Source organism: Stegostoma tigrinum, chromosome 22 (assembly GCF_030684315.1).
Source record: "Stegostoma tigrinum isolate sSteTig4 chromosome 22, sSteTig4.hap1, whole genome shotgun sequence".
Classification (NCBI taxonomy): domain Eukaryota; kingdom Metazoa; phylum Chordata; class Chondrichthyes; order Orectolobiformes; family Stegostomatidae; genus Stegostoma; species Stegostoma tigrinum.
Window position 1 is genome coordinate 40,011,536 of NC_081375.1, and position 26,479 is coordinate 40,038,014.

Genomic DNA, 26,479 nt, shown 5'->3' on the forward strand with positions numbered 1-26,479 from the left:
ATGCAGCCTCCTGCATTTCGTGCTACCTCTCGGAGGAGTGGGGGGGGAGGGGAGGGGGACGGTGGATAGTTTAAGAATGGGGAGCATAAGCCGATACCAAGTCTGACTCTGTCTCAGCTCCCAGCGAAGATCCGAAATCACTCCCCGGCTCCGCTTCAAGCCCAGATCCCGCCCACCCTCAACTGTGAGTGGCCGGGATCTTCAGGCAGCACGGGGAGGTTCCTCTTCATTGGCGAGTCACCCAGAGGCAGCGAGATTGTGATTGGTCTGTTGACCGGTCAATCATGTATCTCTCCCCCACCTCTCAATCCCAGGGCGCGCGCGCACACGGGACAAGCCTTTGCTACATTTGTCTCCGTGTAACTGGGGCGGAAAGTGGGAATGTATCAAAGTAGCGAGTAATGCGCCGTGACAGAACAGAAACACATACACAGAGAAGCTACTGAGTGAAAATACAAAATGTACCAGCAAGTAAATGAAGCTGAAGACTGCAGCCGTAAAACTAGACGGACATAAACAACAAACAAAAACAAACAGGGCAACGAGTGGCATCCAATTGAATTCAGAAATCAGGCTTTAGATGTTAAGCAAACATATGTAAGGATCACATAAACACACACACACACACACACACACACCAATAAAATATTTCTTTTCAGCTAATACATGGCTACAGCCTAGCATGGCATTCTCTTGTGCCGGGGACTGCTATACGTTATGGCACTTAGCACAGTCTTTTCGGACGCTCTACCCACGAAAGTCTACCGGAAGATCGTGGTCATGTTCTGCGTGTTGCTGATGTCCTTGTACTTCTTGTATTATCTGTCGGATGTGTGCCACACCATGCCGAGACCGGTCCGTGGTTCGGAACGCTACCTGGCCGCGGACTTTAACGAGTGGCAGTCCCTCCGCCGGAAGACGCTGCTGCACAAGCTTCAGGTGCGGGGCTACTGGAACGGCGACCTGCCTGAGAAATATTTCCGAGACCTGAGGCTGCAGTTCGAGTCCTTCAATCTCAACCGGCAGACCGGCGGCGGCGGCTCCGTGGTGAGGAACCCGCCGCCCAGCACCCTAAGCTTCAGCGGCGATGGCGTGAGGAAGCTGCCGCAGGCGATTATCATCGGCGTGAAGAAGGGAGGCACCCGGGCGCTACTCGAATTCGTCCGGGTCCATCCTGACGTTCGGGCAGTGGGGGCAGAGCCCCACTTTTTCGACAGACACTACGATGAGGGACTGCGTTGGTACAGGTAAAGGATCTTGGGCCCTTCACTCCAAACTGGCACACACAATGCTACGTGCACAGACAGACTAGGTTATCATTAACTTGTTGATTCGAAGTTCCTGAACGATCTCGAGCAATTGTTTCTCAGAGTAAACGTGTTTTGTTTTAAATTAACTTAAAATGTAACATGTTACAGACTGCGGGCAGACATCTATACACAATTTATCTAGATAGATATTGATGCATAATACATCTATAATGTCTGTCAGTGCATAACGTTTATTTAAACTTGTGCGAAACTGGTTAATCTAACTTTGTAGTTGCTCACTTTTTTTTCTCCTCACATTCTCGTCGTCTTTTCACTTTTGTGAATCAAAACAAACCTTTACTGTTCAAATAATTCCGCTGCAGTAATGTCACCCCAGTGGCCAATGTTTTGTCAACTTTAAGAAAGCGTGTAGTTATTTGCTTTGTGATTTCTGGGCCATTAAGACCTGGGTGAGGGTGAAGAGTCAGGCTGTCGTGTCAGTTTTTATTTGCAAATATTCCCACTGATCTGAGAAATTTAGTTTTGCTAAATAACTCGTCGAGACGGGGTTTGGGGAGGGTGGGGTAATGTGTAAACTCCTGCGCCATCTCAAGTACTTTCATGTCTTTTCAGTGGTATATTTAACATAGCAGTTTCCTTTCAGAGCCACAGCGAATTTACAGAGTTTAAAACGTTAGTGCACAGTGGCGTGTGTAAACCTAAGATCTTGTTGAAACTTTTCACTGAAATGCTCACATTCAGAATACACCTACAACGCCATCAGTGATTCTTACAGATTATCTCATTTCCTTTCACTTGATCTGTTAAAACGTAGATTATGGAGTCGTCCGAGAGATATATTCGTACCGCGAACACAGCTAATTTTGGGCGTAGGTTTTGTTTTCTCTCGGTTTACTTCCGTTTCAGCGGTTTTCTGCGATTTCAGGCTTGTGGGCAAAACTAAACGAGGCGGATGGGTTAGTTTTCAGAAATCTCCTGCAGACCCGGCATGTAACAGTAATAGGTTAATGGGATTACTTGTGCTTTATAGATTTTTTTTAAAACAACCTGCTCAGATGTGTTACACGCTTGCTGTCTTCATGAACAACGTCGTAGCACTTTTAACTCTTTAAAATACCCCCCAAGCAAAACTTATCGAAATTGCTGCCTGCATTTTTTAAAGTAGACCAGGACCATTGTAGAGTTAAGATTTTAACCGATTTTTAACCGATTGATTAGTGCAGTCGGTTGGGATGAGTTAGAGGGGGGGGTGTACTATTTCTAATGGAATGGAGCAAGACGGTATTACTTGCTAAAACGGACGCTCCTGAGTCAGAGAGTGTTTACTGAGTGCCAAGAGGATGCTATTGGTCCTGCTTATACTAAGCCCTAAATCCGCGATAACGTTTTATTGAAGACATCATCAGCACTACCTGATCAAAAATATTGACAAATAATTAAATGAACAAAATATCTTTCCTTGTGGAAACACCCTGTAAATGGCCCTGATCGCCATTCGGAAATTGTCTCCATATGACTATGGTGAAAATTAACTGCAGTTTAGTAAATCGCAGTTCAAGACTACTTGCACTTTGGAATCTTATACCAACAGAGATATTTAAGTCGACTGTTACAATAAATTTAATTTTCCAGATGTGGTTCTCCATCCACATGAATCTGTTCGTGAAGCTAACATTCTTAATTTGTTCGTATCCGAGTATATATATTTGTGGATGTGAATGACTTATGCTTGATAGCTTTTGAGCTATTTAATGGAATTCTTTATTAAGTTTGATAATTTTAAAACCTACAATATTTTGTTATTTCCACTATTGATCAATGTTGCAAATGCCCATTTTTGCCGAGAAATATATGGGTCAATTATGAGATTTTTTTGATAATTTTCACAATTTCTTTTGAATATAAAGTCATTTGTCATTTAAAATAGGAAGCCGCTGCAGAAATATGTTCACATTGGAGACAAATGATCAGTAAGTTTTTTTTAAAAAAGTTGCTCTCCTTGTTTTCTTTAATGAGACTCCATGTTTGGAACTGCTCAAAGTTAAATCAAAGTTAGTCTTATTCTGAGATTTGGGTTGGGATTTCCAGTCCTCTCTTGGCACAAATAGTATGCATTTGAGTAGAAGCACTCCATGATGATACAACCCCATGAGGTATGCTTAAATTTTTGAAGTGAAGGTAGGAGGCAGAATTGGGCACCTTTTCAACTCCAGTCAATGGAGTGTTACGTTCCTCAAGGAATGTGTTAGTAGGCTGGGAAGGGCCTGAGGACGACCTTCAGTTTGGAAATCAGTTTGGAATCCAAACAGTCTAGAGCGTAGCTGTCTGGTTTAATGCATGGAAAATGTAAATCAATTTATTGATGACACATTTTAACCACTCTTGAATTTTTTTTGGTTCTGGAGTGCATACAGTAGGCTATTTAGTCACTTTTATGCTCAGAAAGGTTGCAAGCCCTTCAATGTTTAATCCCTGTCCTTTAAAAAAGCAGCAGCCCCTAACATGGCTGCCATCTGCCTTTGTCAATTGTGTTCTACACATAGATGGTGCCCAATTGTAACACTAAGCCCCGCTAATTCAGCCTATCTCCCAGTGAGGCTTTTATATTTGAAAATCCCATTGCCGTTTTGATTCAGAATCAGCCTGGGGTCAGGCCCCTGAAATTATATCCCAGATGAAAACAGCAGGAAAACTTGTCAGTGATACATACAGTCTTAAGTACTTCAAAATGTAGCTCTGGTACATCTCATACATTCATTTACAAGAATTAAAGTTTTCACTAGTTTTTCCATTTGGGTTAGGAATTAGATTACTAGTCACAGTTTTAAAATCAAGCCACTGCACTTTGTCAGGCCTGAGTTCAGTTGAATGTCGTGACTAATTTAAGAGAAAGAACACCAGTGAAGAAATAGTTTAAAAAGTTTGAAATATACATGGGTCACTAATTGTTTTCATGGCTTCTCCTTCATTTTCCTTCCAAAACCAAAATTTGGACACTGATATGGGGTACAATCAGAGCATGCAGAAGTATCTCATAAAGCCCCTCCACTTTATGCATAAATGATCATTATAATAGTGAATATTATGTGTCAAGAGAATGAAAGAAATAGCATTTCTTCATTTAATCTTCAATCTCATAGGAATTAACGATGTCACTAGATAGGGTTACAGGTTGGAAGTGCAAGAACTCTGACTCAAACCCAAGAGCTTACATTATTCTTTTGGTAGGATCTTGGAAGAAGAACCACAAAATTAGCTTGCTTAATGTTTCTTCCACCTTGCTTCAAATTAAACGATTATTACAATTATTCTTAGACTTCAATTGTTTTTAATGTATTCATTTTGAATTAATATTATTCTTCAGAAAATTTCTCCAATTATTCAGGTAAATTTTTCGCAGAAAAAGTTGCAGCAAACGACGTGATCATTCAACTTTTCATCTAATTTCTGGAGAGGGCTGTACAATTTTAAATATCACCACCTATGTGAGAGCTAGGTAATTGGTCTCACACAGACCTGCATCAGTCACTGTGATCTTTGAATTTGCAACTTGAACAGGGAAAATGAAGATCTCAACCAACAGTTGTTGGTTTAGGAGTAGGTTCAAAGACATGATTGACCAAATAGCCGCCTTCTGTGCTGTGAGCTCTTTAATTCTATGGAGAGGTGATATTTCATTTTTTTAAAAAGTCTGCATTGTATATTAAATTCTTATGTTAATACACACTTGCTGTCTATAAAATATCACTTTCTGGTGATAAACTCTATATCAAAATTTTCCATTGTAAATTTCTATGCACATGTGCAGTGATTTCTATTATATATCTTTGTCATACTGTAATTGCACCCTGTTGTTAGCAATCGTACTGTAGTATCACGGCTTTGATTATTTTGCTCTAACTATTTTGTAAACCACTAAATTTAACTATAAATAATATAAAGACAGTTCAATCTATACAAGGATAACATGTATAACTTTAAAATGATTGAATAAGTGCTTTACATTATGCTTCTGTTATTCCATTGCCCACCAATCTTGATACAGCTGAAGATTGCACTTTTTAATAATACCCCATGTACAATACCAAAAAAAATTCCACTAATGCTTCTAAGAAAAAATGCATTGGGTACGTATTTCCAGTGCATTGGCCTTCCTTCCAATTATCATGACTTTTCTTCTGTCTTTTCAACTCATAAATTGTATTGTCAGTGCTTTTAATAAAAAAAATCTATTACATTATAATCACAAGTTTTGACCTCAAGATTTCTCAGTGAAGTAAGTTTCCGATATCTCTTTCCTACCCAGTTCCTCGTGTATACATAAGAACAGAACCAATTTAGTGACCAATGACAAGGGCAATTTACATATATATTCAATAACCAGGATTATTGAGGGCTATTTCCTATTAAAGTGCAATTTTGTGCAACAAACATACAATAGATAACATGAGTTGTATTTCAGTTTTATTTTACCAATTTTAATCTTGCAGGTAACTTGCTCCTTCTTGTTGAGTTCTCCACTGGTTTTTGAGTTAGTCACTAAGAGTTGTATGAAAGTATCATGATTTAGCTACAAGTCATCCCTTCCCTTCCCTAAAGGAACAATCTGGTATCTCAATGTTGGTAAATGGATACCGGACATTTGCTTCACAGGGGGTTATGGTCATAAGTCCACAGACATCCTATGAAGTGGCCTATCATCTGGTACATATAGTTCGTACAACAATAAATCTGATGTTTTCTAATAAATAGTTACTCATCAGATGAAATACAGAAGCAGCATACAATAGACAGGACCAAGCCATCCACATCTAAGGATCAGATCTAAACTATTTAGTCTTCCTGTGTCCAGTCATGAATGGTGGTGGACAATTAATCAAATAACAGGAGGAGGGAACACTATTAATATTCATATCCTTAATGATAGGAGAGAGACCAGTAAAGGACAAGGCTGATGCATTTGCATCCATCTTCAGCCAGAAGTGCTAAGTGGATGGTCTATGTTAGCCTTCTTCAGTGGTGTCAGCATCATATGATGGTCTTTAACCAAATCGAATGCCTTCACATGATATCAAGAAATGTTTGAAGGCATTGGATATTATAAAGAGTTTGAGCCCTGTCAACATTCCAGCAATAGTACTGGAGACTTGCACTCCAAAATTAAACATGCTTGTAGCCAAGATATTCCTGGCATCTGTGCAGCAATGTAGAAAATCGTCTAGGTGTGCCCTGTACTCAAAAAGCAGGACAAATGCAACTGACCCAATTGTTCCCCTGTCTGTCTACCCTTGATCATCAGCAAAACGATAAGACCATAAGATATAGGAGCAGAATTAGGCCACTCAACCCATTGAATATGCTGCTGACATGTTTCTCAATTCCATTCTTCTGCCTTTCCCCCCGTAATTCTTGGAAGAATGGAGGAGGTTGTCAAAAGTGCTATCAAGTGCCAACTTGCTCAGCAAAAGGTTGCTCACTAACACTTAGCTTGGAATTTGTCAGCGGTACTCGACTCCTCACCTCATTATGACCTTGGTTCAAACATGAACAAAAGAGTTGAACTCAAGATGGGAAGTGAGAACAGTTCCTTTTTGATCAAAGCAATGTCTGAATGAGTATGGCATTAAGGAACACGAACAAAACCGGAATGAGGAGGAATACACTCTTCTGGGTGGAGTCATAGCTGGCACAAAAGTTAATCAGCTGCTTCATCAATGACTTAGTCACTATAATAAGGTGTTCACTGATAATTACACCATCAGACACTGAAGAAGCCATATTCATATGCATCATGATGTGGACAAGAGCCAAGCTTAGGCTGATAAGTAACATGTAATGTTCGCACCATACAAGCGACCAGCAATGACTATCTCTAAGAAGAGTGAATACAATTACTGGCTGTCGATGCTCGATTATCATTGCTAAATTCCCACCACAAAACTCCTAGTGGCTATCATTGACTGGAAACTGAAGTGGACCGCGATTTAATTATTGTGGCAACAAGAACAAGTCAGATGCTTGTAACTCAATGCTGAATAACTCAGTTCCTGACTGTTCAACTGCAGTATATCATGTACAAGGCCAGCAGTATGACAGAAACTCTCCATTTGCCTGGATGGCTGCATCTCCAACGATGCTGAAGATGTTTGACACCATTAAAGATAAGAGATTGATTGGCCACCTGTCCACCACAATTTTGCATTCACAACCTCCATCATTGTGGCAGCAGTCCGTACTATCTACAGAATGCCATGGAGTAACTCACCAAGGCTATTCGACAACATCTTACAAACCAGTGAACTTTACCACCTGGAAGGGAAAGGCCAGCAGATGTACAGGAACAAGTTCCCCTCCTGCCTGCCCTTATTTGGAACTACATTGCTGTTCTGTCACTGTTACTGTGAAAATTCCTGGAATTCCCTTCTTAACAGCACTATGGTTATACATAAATGCTAAAGACAGCAGCAGTTTAAGAAGACAGCTCACCACCCACTTTCAAGAATAAACAAATAAAAACTTGAGTTAGCACCTGTCATCCTTTGCAGGAATCTTTCCCATTTTAAATAAATGAACGAGGGGCTGCTTGTTTTTCAAGCGAATCGAACGGGATACAGTTTTACCTCTATGATCATGGTTACACGATGCTGATTTACTGCTTCAGTAGATGAGTGCTCAACAAAAGGAATGGTTTACAGTCTAGTTTGATATTGCCTCACAAATGATGTCAGACCTAGTTTTGACTTTTATAACCAATTGCGCATTCAGCTTATAATGTCAATATTGAAGGGATCTATGTGGAGGCATTAGTTTTGAATTGCACTCGTGTTCTGAAGCCAGTTGACGCTGTCTTCTCACATGTGGAAATTACTTCATGAAAGAAGCGTCTCCAATTGGGTCCTCTTGAGGTTGTGATTCCCATATATTGGGATTCAGTTCGCAAGTTTGGAAATTGGATTTTAGACTGCCTTTAGGCCTAGGTTTGTGATGGCTTATGATGTGGGTGTAGAGTACAGCTTTTAGTATGAGGGAATTCTCCATGTGAGCCATGTGACTGACCCAACAGAGTTGAATTTTGATAATGAGATAGTAGGAACTGCAGATGCTGGAGACTCTGAGATAACAAGGTATAGAGCTGGATGAACACAGCAGGCCAAGCAGCACCAGAGCAGCAGGAAGGCTGACGTTTCAGGCCTAGATTTGGTTCCATTTCTGAAGAAGGGTCAAGGCCCGAAACAGCTTTGCTGCTCCCCTGATGCTGCTTGGCCTGCTGTGTTCATCCAGCTCTACACCTTGTTACCTGACATCATCAGAACTCAGATATGTAGCACCTAGCTCGAACTCCAATGTTAGGTGCCTTGTTCTACCACCTGCTGTTGCAAGTAGATCTGAGACAGCAAAGATGGAATGCTTCTTGTTGCTTTTTGTCATGTTGAATGGTTGCAAGACTTGGAAAGCCTTAAATAAGTGATGTAAAAGTCACTGCCAAATAGACTTTGGTTTTTGTTCTGAGATAAAGACCTCTTTTTAAATCTTAAATCACCCTCTTTTCAAAATCTGTACGTGAGCTTGCCAGATTCTGTGCATGTTTTGCTAGGCAACGTGAATTTAACACCTAACATGTTATTTTGCAAATCCATATCAGCACACAGTGTCACAAAGCCATGAGTCATTTGAGAACATGGGAAGAACAGATATATAAAACTAGATTTTCATTTCATAACAATTTGCATCAAATGTTGGCCTTGCCAGCAAAGCCCACCTCCCAAAAAGAGTAAAACTTACTGCCAGCGTTGAAAAGACTGAAGCCATTGTTTTCAGTCCCTACTTTAAACTCTTTTCTTTAACTATTGACTCTCATCCCTCTCTCTGGCAATGGCAGGATATTAAGTCAGTATTGCTCTTACATTCAATTTGTGACATCACTGAAACCGCCTCTTTCCAACCCTGATGTTTTTGATCTACTTTGGCTCCCAGTCAAACAATGTCTTGATTTAAATGTTCTTAGTTGTATTCAAATGGTTACAGGGCCTTGACCTCATTTCTGTGATCTCCTGTAACACCACAATTCTCTGGGGTATTATTCCTCCCCTAATTCAGACCTCCTACGCATCCTTGATTTTAACTACTCTAGCAGTGGTGGCTACACCTTTAATGTCTTATGCCCCATGCTGTGGAATTCCTTCTTTAAACCTTGCTCTCTTCCTTAAAGATATTGCTTAAAACTGTTTATTTAAGAGTTCAATTAGCTGATCCAGTCTCACCATATGTGGCTTGATGTTAGACTTTATTTTATCTTGTTTAGCCCTTGGAGACAAAATTTACTATGTTTGTCATCCGAGGGATTTGGAAGCGTTCCAGTGGGTTTCAGTGGTTGAGAAGGCTGATTTTCATCCAGTTATCCTGTGAACTGCCCAGTTGCATTTTATCTCACTAAGTGCTCTGTATTAATGTAAGTTGTTGTTATTGAACTTAACTTTTACCGTTTGTACAAAATTCATACCCAGGTTTGTGAAATGTGTTGTGATTACATATGTCTATCTGTGTGTGCGCACGCATGTGTTTGTGTATATGAGGGTGGGTGAGTGATTTTGGGACTTTATGTTGCAGGTGATACATCATAATACCATTCTACAAATGTTTCTCTCGGGTGCTCTCCTCCTTGCAGTCCTTGTGACCTCAGTACTCTGCCCTGAAGTTTGAGATCAACAGACATGCACTTAGCTTTTATGACACATTTGGGGTAAATTGACAAGGCATTAACGTAAAACTTGTGGCGTCATTTGATTCAAGCTCTTTTATGTTCCCAAATTTCACAGTATTTTTGTCAGCACAAAATATTACTATAAATTATGAAAGTAATGTGAAGCTCAACCAGCTGTGCAATGCATACATATACTTACAGACGGAAAGGCAAAGTTAAGAGCAGTGTGGTTTGTGGTAATCTTGTTTCACTTTGGATGATTCATTTCAGAGGAAAAATGATTTCTACTCAGCTTCAGCCAAACCAGCTGTGGCTATTTGTTACTTAAGTTAAAATTCAAATAAAGGGAACAAGTTTGTTTGTGAAGTCCCAGCAAATTGAGAACAAACCATCTTCAAACTCAGTGTGAGTTTTACTCCAGGAAATGAAAGCTATTCATTGCCTTACCTCATTCTTTCCATTTTATCAATTATTGTTTTTGCAACCTGCATTCAAATAATGTATATGAAATAGACAAAAATGCATCAGTACAAGAGTGTAACCAATATGGTGATATGCAGAGAGGTAAATTTACTTTAGATTCCCCAATATGTTAATGTATTCAGTTTATAAAATCATGAGGGACGTGGATAGGGTGAACCAAGGTCTTTCTCCTGGGGTGGGGAATTCGAAAACTAGAGGGCACAGGTTTAAGATGAAAGGGGAAAGATTTTAAGGGGACCTAAGGGGTAAGTTATTAACGCTGAGGGTGATGCATGTATGGAACAAGCTGCCAGATGTACTGATGGAAGCTGGTACAATGACAACATTTAAAATACATCTGGATGGGTATATGAACAGGAAAGGTTTAGAGGCTTATGGGCCAAATGCTGGCAAGTGAGACCTGATTAATTTGGCATACCTGGCTGGCGTGGACAAGTTAGACCGCAGGGCCTGTTTCCGTGCTGTACAACTCTTATGACTCAATGACTAGAATTTACTGTGTGTTGCCATTGGCCCAGTTGGAATCATTTTTATTACAGGGTAAAATTAACTAGAATTTTGAAGCCTGCACAGGCACAATTAAATAAAAGAATCTGAAATTTGTTATCACTGCCTGGCTTCTCCATTGTCTGCTGTTGTAGTCTTCATCAGTTAAATTGACAGAGAAATCAATGTTATAGTGTCAAATTGTGCTTCTTGCCCACTGTTCTCTCGAAAAACAACAAGATAAGTTAGAGATAATAGGAACTGCAGATGTTGGAGAAGGGTCTGGACCCAAAACGTCAGCTTTCCTGCTCCTCTGATGCTGCTTGGCCTGCTGTGTTCATCCAGCTCTACACCTTGTTATCTAAAATACGTTAGTTTTATTAAATCAGGAGTGACTGAGTTTTTAATGTAATAATAAGTCACGGATAGTCCTTGATAAATTCCCTGACTGTCCAAATTTAATTTTACAAGTGTGGAGTAACATACCATCAGAAGAAAGTTAATATTGCAGATTTTTGCAAAATAAATTTGAAATGTTCTTTAACTAGTTTACCCACCTTTTACTGTAATTTTTCTCTCTTAATCCTCTTCATATGTTCTCATTCTTTATTCTGTTTCCTATATAATTATTTCAGTGTTCTTTTTTATACTTCCTGTTTTTGACTTCGCACTTTGTCTCTGTGGTTCAATCTGGATTCTCTAACTTGATTTGTTGATCAATTTTCCTTGCCCACATGTGCTACGCTTCCCCTTTAGAGGGCGCTGATTTCAAATCGATGCAAGTAGAGTAGCTCTCTGCAGACAAGCCCACTCAAAGTCTGCACAACTGACTACACAGTGATTGGCAGAGGTTGTTCCTTTGCTTTTCATTGTAAAATATGAGTTGATTTTTTTTGAAGGAATAAGGCATTTCAGTTAATGCAAAACACTTTGTATTACTGTCTGATATTTAACGTCCACCTTTACTAATGACCTGTCAATCAATGGTGATTGATTTTACTACAAATTGCCAAAAGTATTATTAAATACAGTACACCTCTATTTCAAATATCCTCATGAAATTAACTTCCTCTCTCTCCTACAGCAGTAACAAAAGCTATATGTAATGCAGTCCTGCTACATTATGAACGTAGAAACGCAACAAAAGTAAATGCTCACTTTTCTCCATTCTACTGGAATCTGAAGAATAAGTACTCCTTCAGAAGCTAATCTTTGTAGCTTACAACTACAAAGATGTAGGTTCTAACACTTTTACAGTATGTTTAGTGGATTGATGACTTCAGTGGGTGCAAATATCTAGTGAGCGTGTTACTTAATGAAAGCTGTTTTCTGCATTTAAATTTGCAACTCGTCAACCAAACGGTGGCACTTCTGTAAATATTTGCAGTGATAAATGCAATTAAAAAGCTTTACTAATTTTCTTCCATGCTTCATGAGTCTTGCAAGATCTTAAATCTTTTGCCAACTCCAATTAATGCACATTGCTTGAGGTGTAATAAGAGTTCAAAATACAATAAAAAAAAGAGAAGGGTGTTGCTAGAAGACTAGTTCAGCCAGTATTGCAATAAATAAATCCCTTAAATATGTTTTTTAAGTTGTCTGGTTTTGGAAGTACAATTAGGAAAAAAAGGTAAGGCCTCTTTTAGCTGGGTACTTGTTCAGTTTGGATACTGAAGGAAACCAATGTCTGTATGTTGGCTGTCTTGGTTTACACTGCTAAATCTGTCTCCTTTATCCTGGCAGCTGAACTGTAGACCTGTGAATGACTGGTTCTGCTGCCAGATTTAGTTGAATAAACATGGGAGCTGTCTAATGGACATCGTTCTGTTGCAATCTGACCCAAATTAGCACCAGAACAAAAACAGCCTTAGATATCGAAGACTCGATTTTTGCTATGGAGGTGGGTGGCTCAAGTTAGGAAATTTCTCAACTTGGCAGATCCACGTTGATGTTGAAGGCTTGGTCACATAAAGTTTTTGCTTTGGCGGGTGGCAGGTATGTGATTGAATCAGGGCACCCTTACACATGACAGGCGAGTGCTGAGGCTCAATGATTGATCCATTGAGACGTACATAAAAACTTTTCTCTCCAGTAGAGAGGACAGCAGTCCTCACTATTTAACAATATAAAAATACATATGATTCAATGTAGTGCAGTATACAGAAATATAGCTGTGAGGAAAAGAAAACACTTTGACTAAATGAAGTCACCATAATGAAATCACCATGACTTTTGAACTGGGGAGAGATTGTGGGAACTGCTGATGCTGGAGAATCTGAGATAACGAGGTGTAGAGCTGGATGAACACAGCAGGCCAAGCAGCATCAGAGGAGCAGGAAAGCTGACATTTCTGGCCTAGACCCTTCTTCAGAAAAATTTTTGTACCTCCCCGGACGCTGCTTGGCCTATTGTGTTCATCCAGCTCTACACCTTGTTATCTCATGACTTTTGAACTGCCAGTTTAACATTGCTTATGTCTTGAATTGTAACTTCAATAGAAGTTGAGCTTGTCACAAAATGCTGTTAGCATCATGGCTATTCACTCATCTAACTGATATCAGAAAAATGGAAAACATAGCATGAGAGTTGTATCAGAGAAAATGGGAACTGCAGATGCTGGAGAATCCAAGATAACACAGTGTGGAGCTGGATGAACACAGCAGGCCAAGCAGCATCTCAGGAGCACAAAAGCTGACGTTTCGGGCCTCGACACTTCATCAGAGAGGGGGATGGGGTGAGGGTTCTGGAATAAATAGGGAGAGAAGGGGAGGCGGACTGAAGATGGAGAGAAAAGAAGATAGGTGGAGAGGAGAGTATAGGTGGGGAAGTAGGGAGGGGATAGGTCAGTCCAGGGAAGATGGACAGGTCAAGGAGGTGGGATGAGGTTAGTAGGTAGGAAATGGAGGCACGGCTTGAGGTGGGAAGAAGGGATGGGTGAGAGGAAGAACAGGTTAGGGAGGCGGAGACAGGTTGGGCTGGTTTTGGGATGCAGTGGGGGGAGGGGAAGAGCTGTGCTGGTTGTGTGATGCAGTGGGGGGAGGGGACGAACTGGGCTGGTTTTGGGATGCGGTGGGGGAAGGGGAGATTTTGAAGCTTGTGAAGTCCACATTGATGCCATTGGGCTGCAGGGCTCCCAAGCAGAATGAGTTGCTGTTCCTGCAACCTTCGGGTGGCATCATTGTGGCACTGCAGGAGGCCCATGATGGACATGTTGTTGGAACAAAAAGTCCTCATTATCTCCCTTTAATCGTATAAATAGTCTAAACAATATTGTGAATTCATTGGGATGTAAATTAAATCACACTTTAGTAGCTATACAAATCAGTTACACCCAGGGTTGAATGTTTTGCACATCATAAGGAAATAACAAATAACACAATGTGTGCTTTTGCATAATTTTTACAAACATGCTTCCGAAAATATACTGTGCATTTTAATATTATTTCTGAAGAACTAGCTATCAGAAATTACTACGAGAAGTGTTGTAAAGAAACAGATTATTTCCTTTGTGGAGATCCTCCAATTGGATTTCTTTGTTCACCTGGTAAAAATCAATATTTTGTGTTTTCATTCACGCCAAATGGTGCTGATGGTCTTTAGGGAAATTTAGATCTTCCTTTCTGTTGTTTCCTGTGTAATGAAGCATCAGTGACATCCTGACACTGTTATTATGCAGGATTAAAGGAAATAATGAAAGGTTACCTGACAATCCAGGAGAAGCATTTAATCTTCGTGTAACCTGTTTCCAGTCATTGCATAATGAGTGGGAGGAGCAGCACCTTGGATCATTTCCCATTGATCAAACACTCTGTGGAATGACAATGCATTCCTTTAGTTACTAGTGCTCATGCAAGTATTTCCAGTAAATGTGTCAGCATGAAAAATAGCTTATGGGTGCGTGGAGGTGCAGGGGTGTGGGGGTATAGAATGAGGATACTGGTTAGCTGACATTTGTGTTACTGATATGGGTTATTTGTAACTGTATACAATACTCTGGAAATTGTTTCTATACCAGACAATGCTGTAGCAGACAAATTGGGATTCACATTAAAGAAAACCAAAAGTACTGTGGTTGCTATAAATCAAGAAACAAAAACAGAAGTTGATGGAAAGGTTCAGCAGGTCTGACAGCATTTGTAGAGAAAAAAAAATCAGTTGATGTTTTGGGCTCAGAGTCCTGCTGAACTTTTCCAGCAGCTGAGGTAACAAGGTGTAGAGCTGGATGAGCACAGCAAGCCAAGCAGCATCTTAGAAGCACAAAAGCTGACGTTTCGGGCCTAGACCCTTCATCAGAGAGGGGGGCGGGGAAGAGGGTTCTGAAATAAATAAGGAGAGAGGGGGAGGCAGATTGAAGATGGATAGAGGAGAAGATAGGTGGAGAGAAGACAGACCACTCAAAGAGGCGGGGATGGAGCCTTTCCAGCAACTTCTGTTTTTATTCACATTCAGGAAGTTGCTTGTCTTAGCTGTGTCTTTGGAAGAGATATTAGGAGGACGTGAGGACAGCAAGGAAGGATTGTAACTGATATGATGCTCTTGTGCCATGCTGCACTTTGAATGTCAGTTGAGTCAGCTATACCAACACAGGCGTGGAAACAAAATATCTGCTTGACACATTGATTGGAAATGGTGTGTATATGGAAAGAGCTAAAAGATCTTTTCGTCTTCCAGCTAGATCTTGGAGTACAAAGGGTGATAAAGAGTGATGCTCCTCCCATTTTTCACTCAGGATCATGCCCATGAAGCTGTAAAATAGGGTAAGTGAAGGTAAAGGCTGGTTATGCCAATTTGGCACTGGGTCAAAATCTTAGCATCCTACCACAAAATATATTTTGGGGCACCTTCACTGTATTGACTACTGTGGCTAAGAAGGATGGTTGCCACTGTGTTTTCAAGAGCAACAAGGGATGGACTGTAAATAATCACCCATGCCCTCCCAATAATATCTTTTCAAAGAGACACAGGCACCACATCTGAAGAATGAACAATTACTAATACAATACTGATACCATTATCTTACATAGCATCAATATGGAGACTGACAATATTCTTTTTTGAAACAAGAACAGAAATTTCTGGAAAACTCAAGAGGTCTGGCACATTTGTGGAAAGAAAGCAGAGTTAACATTTCATATTCAATGACCCTTCAGAATTTTTTTTGTGCTCTTTGGCAAACTCATCACATCACCACTGAGTCACATTTTCAAAAGCTCTGCCGACATAATCAGCAGTTAGGAAGACAGTGAGAAAACAGTCTTTCTTGTTGCTGGCTGAGATGAAATCTGGAGATTGAGGGATACACAGTGTTGGAAGACCATCCTATGGTACAGATGATAGAAAAGACCTTGAGGGGTGTCAACTAAAAAGGATGGTTAATATTTAGTGCAAAACACTTACTGTAATGGCTCTATTTCAAACTAAATACTCCAGTATAGGTGTTTAACTGGTGCAATGAAAATAAATCACCCTAATACAATCCCTGTTAACACCCGACCAGTGTAGTGGAACAGATTCCAACAATTGGGGAAGCGATTTAACATCCTTAATGAGATGGAAATCAAAACTCACTTATTTTCAAGTAACACATATGTGCTTATTCATCAACTGTAATCATCCATTGATTCCACTTAATTCCTGTGCTTCTTGGCTTCATGAGTCAAATGATGTGAGTGAATATTAAGTTCAGTTAGACAAGATGTAACTGATCAATAACTACTTCTGTTTTCTTTATCTCCCCTATGGCAATAGTATTTGTGTTGCAAGTCCAAATTGTGACCCCTCGTGATACCTTGGGCTAAAAGGATACAGAATCTTTGGCCAGAAACTCTCTTTCTGCCTCCGTGCTTGCCCCAATACTAAGATTCATTTCTTCCATTGCAGTGACATTTAACACTCAAGTCCATGCCTTCATCGTCTCAAGGTTTGTCTTCTCTAGGACTCTCCTAGAGGGTCCCTGCCAGAATTTAGCATTCCTTTAGAATGCTGCAGCTCAGGCTTTCATCTGTGCAAACTCCCCATTGGTGTCAGCACAAATTTCAATAGCCCTGTGGATGTTAACAAACTTAATTCACAATACTCATGGCCTTGGCTCACTCTATTTCAGTTAATGTTTCCATCCTAAATGCCTGTACATAACTTCTGGTGTTCTCACTTTGAATTTCCTGTCTGCCCACAGCTCCAGAGAAAGGACTTAGTTAACTACTTGACACTGGCTTTCTTGCTCTCTGCCAGGTCTTAACTACAGAAATTGAAATCATAATTCAAGACATTAACATCTCAGTCAATTATACAGTGCAGTTATTCTACTACAATCTTAGGTTCGAAAACTAAGGTTCAGTTTTCCTTCTATGACACATGTTAATCTATTGAAGATAGAAAATCATCATTCTTGCGAATTAATTAAATCACAAACCCTGATAGTGATCATTTCATCGATCTTTGAGATGTTCATTCAGGGCTACTCTTCTTCCCTTTCAAAAGTCTGTATATTCTTTTATTGCATAATCGTGAATCTGACTAAGGTGTATTAAACTATTTCCCTCGAACATGTTTCAGTGTTATCTTTTATGCCTCTGGCATCCAGTTTTATGGTCATTAGTTGTTACTCCCTACTATAAACTATTGTACCTTATCGCTTCTTCAGGCTGCTGGAAATAAAAAATCCCAATATTGAATAGTAGACACATTCAGTATGTTGTGGAATTAAATATGGTAGCTTGTATAATAATATCCCTCTGTGCCATAATTATAGTTGACGGCTAATAATCTATGTAAAACTGTTGACAGAAAGAGTTCAGTGATGTTCATTCTGTTTCCAAAGCACCACTGTTTTTCAGATCTGGTGTACAAAATGGGCAGCTCAGTCATGAATGCTGCGATACTTATGAATGGGGATTGTAAGTGTGAGGGATTTGCTCCCAGTCAACAGAGAACTAATCTGTTGTTGATTACAGAGAGACTGTGTCCTGTGCACTATATCAGAAGTAGCTCAAGGGGAATTCAATATAATCATTCTTTCTGGCTGGCTGCAACAGCCAATTGAGTACTATAACGTTCTATAACATTTTGGACCCAAATCAGACAATTTTCCTCTTGAACTGAGCTGGTTTGATTGCTGTTACAAACAAGAGTCAGACGAAAATATCTGGAATAAGAATCAGTCAGAGAAATTTAAGGTGAAAAATAACCACACACTAATTACTGGCAGAAAAACATGTTGGTGACCATTTCCCATAGACGACTTCTGTTGACCAAGCTTTCGAGAACTGATTGCAAAAAAGTCTTTCCGTAACCATATTCACTGTGCCTTTAACCTCCAGTTAAGTATTACTTATGAAAATCATTAGGGACCAAATTGAGAGTTCTATTACTGCTCATGAATATTGGTCAAATTGCAAAACTAGAGGACGAAAAGTGCGATATGAGGACAAAAACACCAGAGTAGATTCTATAGGGCAATGCCATGAAAAAGAAAATAATTGGCATCAACAGGAATGAGTAATCGCGGTTAAAACTAATACATTGCAAAGGAATTTCCAAATCTGTAATCTCCATCTACTTTGAGGCTAGTTCTGTTGCATGGTCCATTGAACATCTGTGCTGAAGTTAATTATTTGCTGGAACAAAAAACAAAATAACAGTCGATGAGATAACAAGGTGTAGAGCTGGATGAACACAGCAGGCCAAGCAGCATCAGAGGAGCAGGAAGGCTGACGTTTCAGGCCTAGACCTTTAACAGTTGATGGCTTGGTTAACACTTGCCCCTATATTTTTGTAGCCATGCGACATGGGCTAATGTTTAATCCTAACTTCACTTCTATTATAATGCATTGTCTAGGAAACACCTTTGCCGTTACAATCATTATAATGTGCCTCAGTTCCAGCTCTGAAGCAGAAGGATAAAGCTTCAGGTATACATTCCAGAGATTTCGGGGCACAGTCTATGTTGAAACCCCTGTGCAAAACCAAGTGATTCTGTTGGAAGTGCTGTCTTAAGACTTGTCTGGCACCCCATGAGATTTTTGAAGAAGAACATAGACTCCTTCCTGGTGTCTGAGGCTAATATTAGTTTTTCTACCCAATATCAATTCATTATTCATTAGCTGTAAGGAAATTTTGGAATGCTGTGAGGTTTTGAAATGTGTCAGATGATGCAAGTTCATTTTATTCAATTTTTCCCCATATTTATAGAGTCACAGGGTCATTCAGCATCGAAACAGACCCTTTGGTCCAACCAGTCCATGCCAACCATAATCCCCAATTAAACTCATCCCACCTGCCTGCGGTTGGCCCATATCCCTCCAAACATCCCTTCTTTATGTCATTATCCAAGCACCTTTTTAAATGTAGCTGCACCTGAATCCACCTGTTCCTCTGGGAGTTCATTCCACACATGAACCATTCTCTGTTTTAAAAAAAAGAAAATGACCCCTTCATGTCTTTTTAAAATCTTTCTCCTCTCACCTTAAAGATTTGTCCCATGGTCTTGAAAACCCCACGCGAGGGAAATGAAACCTGTCATTTGCCTTATCTATATCCTCCATGATTTTATAAACCTCTTTAAGGTCACTCCTCAACCTCCTACATCCAGTGGAAAAAGTCCCAGCCTATCCAGCCTCTCCCCATAACTCAAGCCTTACGTTCCCAGCAACATCCTGGCAAATCTCTTCTGAACCCTTTCCAGCTTACCAATATCCTTCCTCTGACAGGACGACCAGAACTGGACACAGTACTCTAGAAGAGGCTTGCCTACGCTCTGTACAACCTCAACATAATGTCCCAACTTGTATCCTTTCTTTAAACACACTATGTTTCTTGTACCATTCAGCAGTAATTATGTGCAGCTGATGATTTACTGGCTTCTGCCATATGTGGCTCTTAAGCCATCCCTTCAGATGATCAGACGTGCCCTAAAACAACTGCAAAGGGACCGTACATTATTGGACATGGTTCCGAGGAATGTTGTTCAAATGGAGCCTTGTAACCTCTCACGCTGCCTTTCCCTGATAAATTCACGTGCCTCTGATATTCCGGGTTGAGGCACCTTGCAAATCGGACATCCATGCATTCCATCCCTGTGAGAGAATGAATCCTGTTGTGCTGTTTTACAGTTGACTTGATGACAGTCTGGGAGATTCATGAACATGTAGCTCTGCAGTGGTGTTGGGTCTCAGGACATCAAGTCACTTACATTCTTGTCAATGTCACAAACTTCTTCAGTTCACTGTGCAGTTTACATAACTCATTCAATATGAAAGTACATTTCTGAGAGTAGGGCAGAGGGGTAATTCAGTTCTTACCTTTGATAGCACAGGTGGAATTGTGATCTTGCTGCTCAGTGAGAAACTCTTGAGTACGCATTGTCTTCCCACCTAGTCACCCAGGCTTGGGGCTAAAGTGGAACTCTAAAGGAGCTCTGAAAAAAGACGACACATTTCTGACATCCAAGCACAGCATTCAGTAGTAAAACCATTCAGAAAGCACTGTGAATCTGGAATTGGAGGACAGTGGAAACTAGCCATTTGAATACCAAGTTGGCTAGATAGAAGGTAGAAAAGAAAGGGTGGTGTTGGAGGGTTGCTTTTTGGACTGGAGGCCTGTGACCAACAGTGTGCCACAAGGATTGGTGTTGGCTCCACTGCTTTTTGTCACTTATGTAAATTTGTTTGAATGTGAATTCAGGAGGCATGGTTAGTAAGTTTGCTGATGACACTGAAGTTGATGGTGTAGTGGACAGCAAGAAAGGTTACCTCAGAGTACAATGGGACCTTGATCAAATGGGCAGATGGGCCAAAGACCGGCAGATGGAATTTAGCTTAGATAAGTGTGAGATGCTGCATTTAGGAAAGGAAATTCAGGGCATGACTTAAACAGTTAATAGTAGGGCCGTGGGGAGTGTTGCCAAACAAAGAGATTGATGGATGCAGGTTCATAGTTCCTTAAAAGTGGAGTTGCAGGTAGACAGGGTGATAAAGAAGGTGTTTGGTATACTTGTCGTTTATTGGTTAGTGCATGGAGTATAGACATTGGGAGGTCATGTTGCAACTGTGCAGGACATAGGCTAGGCCCCTATTGTAATGCCACATTCAATTCTGGTTGTACTTTTACAGAAAATACATTGTTAAACTTGTAAGGGTTCAGCAAAGATTTGCAAGGATGTTGCCAGGGTATGAGGGCTTGTGCTGTAGGGAGCAGCTGAATAGACTGGGGCTATTTTACCTGGAGTGTCAGAGCATGAGGGGTGACATTATAGAGATTTATAAAACCGTGAGAGGCATGGATAGAGTGAATAGTTGAGGTCCTTTTCCTGGGGTGGTGGGGTGGTGTTGAAAACTAGAGGGCATAGGTTTAAGGTGAGAGGGAAATGATTCAAAAGGACCTGAGGGGGAACATTTTCATGCAAAGGGTGGTACATGTCTAGAATGAGCTGCCAGAGGAAGTGGTGCAGTCTTGTAGAGTTACAACGCTTGAAAGACATCTGGATGGGTACATGAATAGGAAAGGTTTAGATGAAAATTGGCAACATGCTGGCAGATGGGGTTAGATTAATTTAGGATATCTGACTGACATGGACAAGGTTGGACTGGAGGATCTGTTCTTGTGCTCCACATGTCTAATGACTGTATGGTCTGGACTGTGAAACTTTACTCTCATGACCAGTTAGATTGCTTAGAAAAATGTTTTAATGCTTCATAAGGTGGGTTGAATTGATCTTTTCATGAATTACAATTAAACAAATAAACAAATGTCTTAACGACAAAAAAACAAAGAACTGCAGAAGCTGGAAATCAGAAACAAAAGCAGCGGTAAAAACTCAGCAGGTCCGGCAGCACCTGCGGAGAGAAATCAGAGTTATAATTTCGGGTTCAGTGATCTTTCTTAGGAACAGAAGAGACTTCTAAAGACAGGTCACTGGACCTGAAGCGGTAACTCTGTTTTCTCTCCACAGATGCTGCCAGACCGACTGTTTTTTTCCAGGAATTTCCGGTCTTGTAGTTGCAAACAAATATCTGCACTGACTCTGCAGTACATTCTTATAACAAAGATGAGAGTCTCCCCTCTCCAAAACAAAGAAAAACAAATCAATTTCAATATGGAGATCTGCAATAAAATAGTTGCAGGTGGATTGTGACTGTGGAAGGTAGAACTCAAGGCCCTGCAACTCAACTTAATGTACGTTGATTTGATTATACATGGCATTAGTGATTTTGTTTTAGTGACAGGTGTGGATTTTGTAATTTAAATTTGAGGGTGGTCAGATGCGATGACTATGATTTTAATACAGCTGCATATAAACTTGGTGTCCTGCCAGAGCTGGATAGAATGCCCTCCCACTTGGAGCTGATGCTGTTACCCAACAAATTTCAGTGAGCAAATAGAACAGGAGCACGGTTCATGTGCTTGGAAGTTGCAGGCTATGTAGTGTAGTTCTGAAGAATTAAGAATCAAACTGAAGCCCATTTCTGCTTTATTTACAGGTGTAATGATGCAGTAACAATAGTGGGGTAGAGGCATTTGAGAATGAATGCATATAAAAAAATCCTTCATAGAAGAGGGAAGGGATTCCACAGTTCTTCAGGATTTGTGTCTCTCTATTGAATCCAAGGTATTCACACTGGTGGGCCTTCCAGGCAATGTTAATTCATACAGGAAAGCAAGATCAAAGGAGAGACTTCTGTGGTAGTGTCAGCACTAGGATTTGATTTCAGCAATGGATCACAATTCCCTCTGTAGTCACACTATGCCGGAATGTGCTGTGACTAACCAAATGCATTTGGCTCGCTATGTGGATTTCCAGGTGTTTTTCCAATCAGTGGCTTGTTATTCTCCGCTGTATTTGTTCTTTCTCATTTTAAGACAATGTTGTCAGATTGATGCAGACAGAAAATTTTGTCTTCAACACAAAGAACAAGTGATCACAGTTGGGTGCAAACACAGCATGGTAGACCACAGAGCTGCACTTCTGCACAGTCATGAATTCAGAAGAGCAATCAAAAGCATTTTACTTTATTTTGTTGCTTTCCCCCCAGGAAATTATATTTCTGCATGGCAGGTGTATTTAACAAGTGTTTGGCCATAATGGTCTGTGTGTCATTGTGCAGGGCAGACATGTGTGACCAGCAGAAAGCTGAAACAAAAAGCAGAAGCAATGATAAAGGGAATGAATTAAAGAGTTTGGATAAAATTTCAAAATCATGCAGAGGTTGTGAAATAAAAAGAGGAACAATGGTTGTATTAAAAGAGATAAAGTCAGAGAGGAAAGCCAAAAAGAAAAAAAATTCAAAATTAAAAAAAAATCCTTGGTAAGTTCAAAACCTGATTGGCAGTCTTTAATATGGATGAACCTGATGAAAAGTTATTTCTGCTTGTAAAGACAAGCCTTAACGTAGTATCGTGCATTTCTTGGGAAATAAAACACATACACTTAAAAAAAGAGGGTGAAATGCCATTTTCTTGGAGGTAGAGGCTGAGTAGTACAAATCAGAAAGCAATTTTTGAGCATTCCTATTCGACCACACTATTTATCCTGAAATTACTAAAGATGATTTTAACCTTTGCATTATTTTGACAATACAGTTTATTGATCACATATTGGCTTTGAGCCACACTTCGGCTTCGAAAGCCCCTGGGATTCTTTAAAACAGGAACTGTGATTCACTTCCCAACAGTAACAACAGCCTTGAGTGTCAGTTCATGAAGAAAATTAAGCATTTGTACACAAAACCCAATTACTGGCAACACTAAACTATGGAAAATGCTCCTGAACCTAGCTCAAACAATTGTGAAACAGCCATCATGTTAGGCTATCATTAGATTTATTGAAGGACAGTTGTAAAACAGTTACTAATTTGAAGTTTGCAAACCGCAGGAATAGTGGTAAAGGTGCCCATTTGACTGATTTAAGTGCAATTATTCAAGGTGTGAGGGAAAATTGCCCTGGTGAACATATTCATTTTGTAAGATACAAAGTTAGATGGAATAGCTATTGAAGTTTTGAGAACTATTCCATTTATGTGAATGCCTGAAGATTGCCTGTTTTGGTGTACACAGAAGCTGAAAATCCTGAACCTTTTTCTGGCTTTACCACTGTTTAAATTCCTGTTTAAAGCAGAAAATTCCCCTTAACCTAATGCTGTCTCCAGGTACTCCGCTTATAGCTCAGAATACACTCTGGCCCCTTTTGTATAAGATTTGTATAATTTCTGAGTTTTGTCAACTGCGGTAAATCAAGAATAATAGTTTGAAGTATTTCAGAAACCCATGCTAATCATATTCAGGGAATTGGATGAACACAAATCACTTGCTAACATTCCCTTGCCAGTTGTTAGCAATTGTAAAATAAAGGTGAAAAGGAGGATATTGAACCAGTCAGCAGAATTGAATGGTGTACTTATTGTTGCTATTTTTGTAAACTTTGAAGCAAGCCATGTGTTGGACACTGAATTTGGTTGCACTGGTGTTTTATGACTAACAGGGACTCAATGTACAAACATCTCCAGCAGTCAAAAGCATTGGATTGTCCAGACTGCAGGACAATCCTAAAGACAACTTTCCTTAGTCAGCAGGGAGGATGGTCAAAATCATGCACCTCTCCAGAAGCAGTGCCTTGAAGAACAGTTAGAACAAAAAATAGTGGAAAAGACCGGGACATCTACGGAGATAGGACCGTCCTCTCACTCAGTGTAAATGTTGAGTTTCTCCTTGAAATTGGTATTCTTGCAAATTGTCCTGATGAAAAACTTTGACAAAATGTCTTTTTCTCAGCAGTACTCTAGAAACAGAGTTAACGTTTCCACCTTTCTTTGAAAAGAAATCTTATTTTAGGTTATGTACTGTAGACATTGTCGTATTTTGCTTCTCTATCATTGAAGGATGGCTAGCCCCTAACTTAATGCAGATTACATGTCTGTTTTGGAGCAAGCCTTTTTTTTTTGCAGTAAAATATCAAAAAGCGCTATTTCGGCTTCAAGAGGCTGCAAAATCAACAGAAATTTGAAATGGAATACTGCCAACAAGGGAAAAAACACTTGGGCCACAAGGTATAAATAAGGGTTCAAATAATACTTTTACACTTTAGTTGGGAACCAGGACAGTACCTAAACATAATGCAAAAGTAATGAAAATATTTTCAAAAAATTAAACAGAATAATACATCATAATGAGGCAAAGATATTGCACTTAAATCTATGACACCCCTATTGCCCAGAAGACCAAAGACAGCTATCAGGCACACTGCTTGATTTATTGTTGGCAATTGTACCAAGATAGAGTGAAAAGTGTTGTTTTGCAAGCTCTACAGTCAGATCAAAATGTACAGATCGCATCAGCGCAGCAGAACAAAGTGCAGAATACAGTATTACAGTCACAGAGAAGATGCAGAGAGAGAGAGAGAGAGAGAGATCAGAATTAACATTAAAGAGTTCCATTTCAAAAGTCTGATAAAAGCAGGGAAGAAGATGTCCTTGAATCTGTTCATACAGGTTCAAACTTTTGTTTTCTGCCCATTGAAGATGGTGGAAGAGAGTATTACTGGGGTGGGAGGTGTCCTTGATTATGTTAAAGCACTGATTCAGTGCCTGCAAAGTTGACAGAGCCTTGAAATGGAATATACTGCTGACAACAAGGAGAGAAACAGCTGGGTCAAAAAAGTGTAAGTGAGAGTTCAAATAATACTTTTTACACTGTCACTGGAGACCAGAAGTTTACCTAAACTTAATTCAAAAATCAAATAGAATACCACCATCTGTAAGTTCCCATCCTAGCCCCACACCTTCCTGATTTAACAATGTAGCATCTTTCCTTCCCTGCCACAGGGTGAAAATTCTTAACATCATGATGGATATATCTGCATCTTTGCAGTGTTCATGAAGGTGATTCATTCCTACTTTCTTAATTACAAAAGGGAAGGACAATATGTCCTGGCCTTGCCACGTTCACAGACATCACATAAACAAAGAAAAGAACTTCAGTGTACTCTCTGCAACATCTGTATAGTGAGGACATACAATCATGGAGGGAAATGTTTCAGTTTCATTACTTCTTGAAGGTTCTGGACACCAATTTATTTTTATTTGTTCATAGGATATGAGCATCATTTGGCTGGGCAGACACTTATTGCCCGTCCCTAGTTGCCTTTGAGAAGGTGGAGGTGAGTGACCTTCTTGAAACACTGCAGTCCATTTGATGCAGGCAGACCCACAATTCTGTTCGGGAGGGGTTTCCAGGACTCTAACCCAGCAACACTGAAGACAGGTTTCCAAGACAGGAATTGGACGTGACAAAGGATAACAGCCCGACAGGTTAAAAAAAAAAGTTGCTGGAAAAGCTCAGCAGGTCTAGCAGTATTTGTGACAGAAAAAAACAGAGTTTTGTGTCCAGTGACCCTTCCTCAGCCCTACAGGTTAAACCATTCTGTCATTATATGCATAAGCAGTAGCAGTGCTGTTTCTTTGATAGGACTGCAGAATGATAAGACATTTCAAATTCACTTCTCAATTGTTAGGACAAAGTTTCTTAGTCTTTGAGCAATTTCATAAAT

At 40.0% G+C, this 26,479-nt stretch overlaps 1 protein-coding gene across 1 annotated transcript in view; it reads left to right on the forward strand.

Moving 5' to 3' along the window:
• The first annotated feature begins 342 nt into the window (after positions 1–342).
• The window catches only part of LOC125463877 (heparan sulfate glucosamine 3-O-sulfotransferase 3A1-like), a 147,736-nt gene continuing 121,599 nt past the window's right edge, over positions 343–26,479 (forward strand). The window contains exon 1 of the mRNA XM_048555649.1: positions 343–1,247. Coding sequence (XP_048411606.1) covers positions 718–1,247 — 530 coding nt within the window. The 5' untranslated portion in view covers positions 343–717. The remainder of the gene's footprint in view (positions 1,248–26,479) is intronic.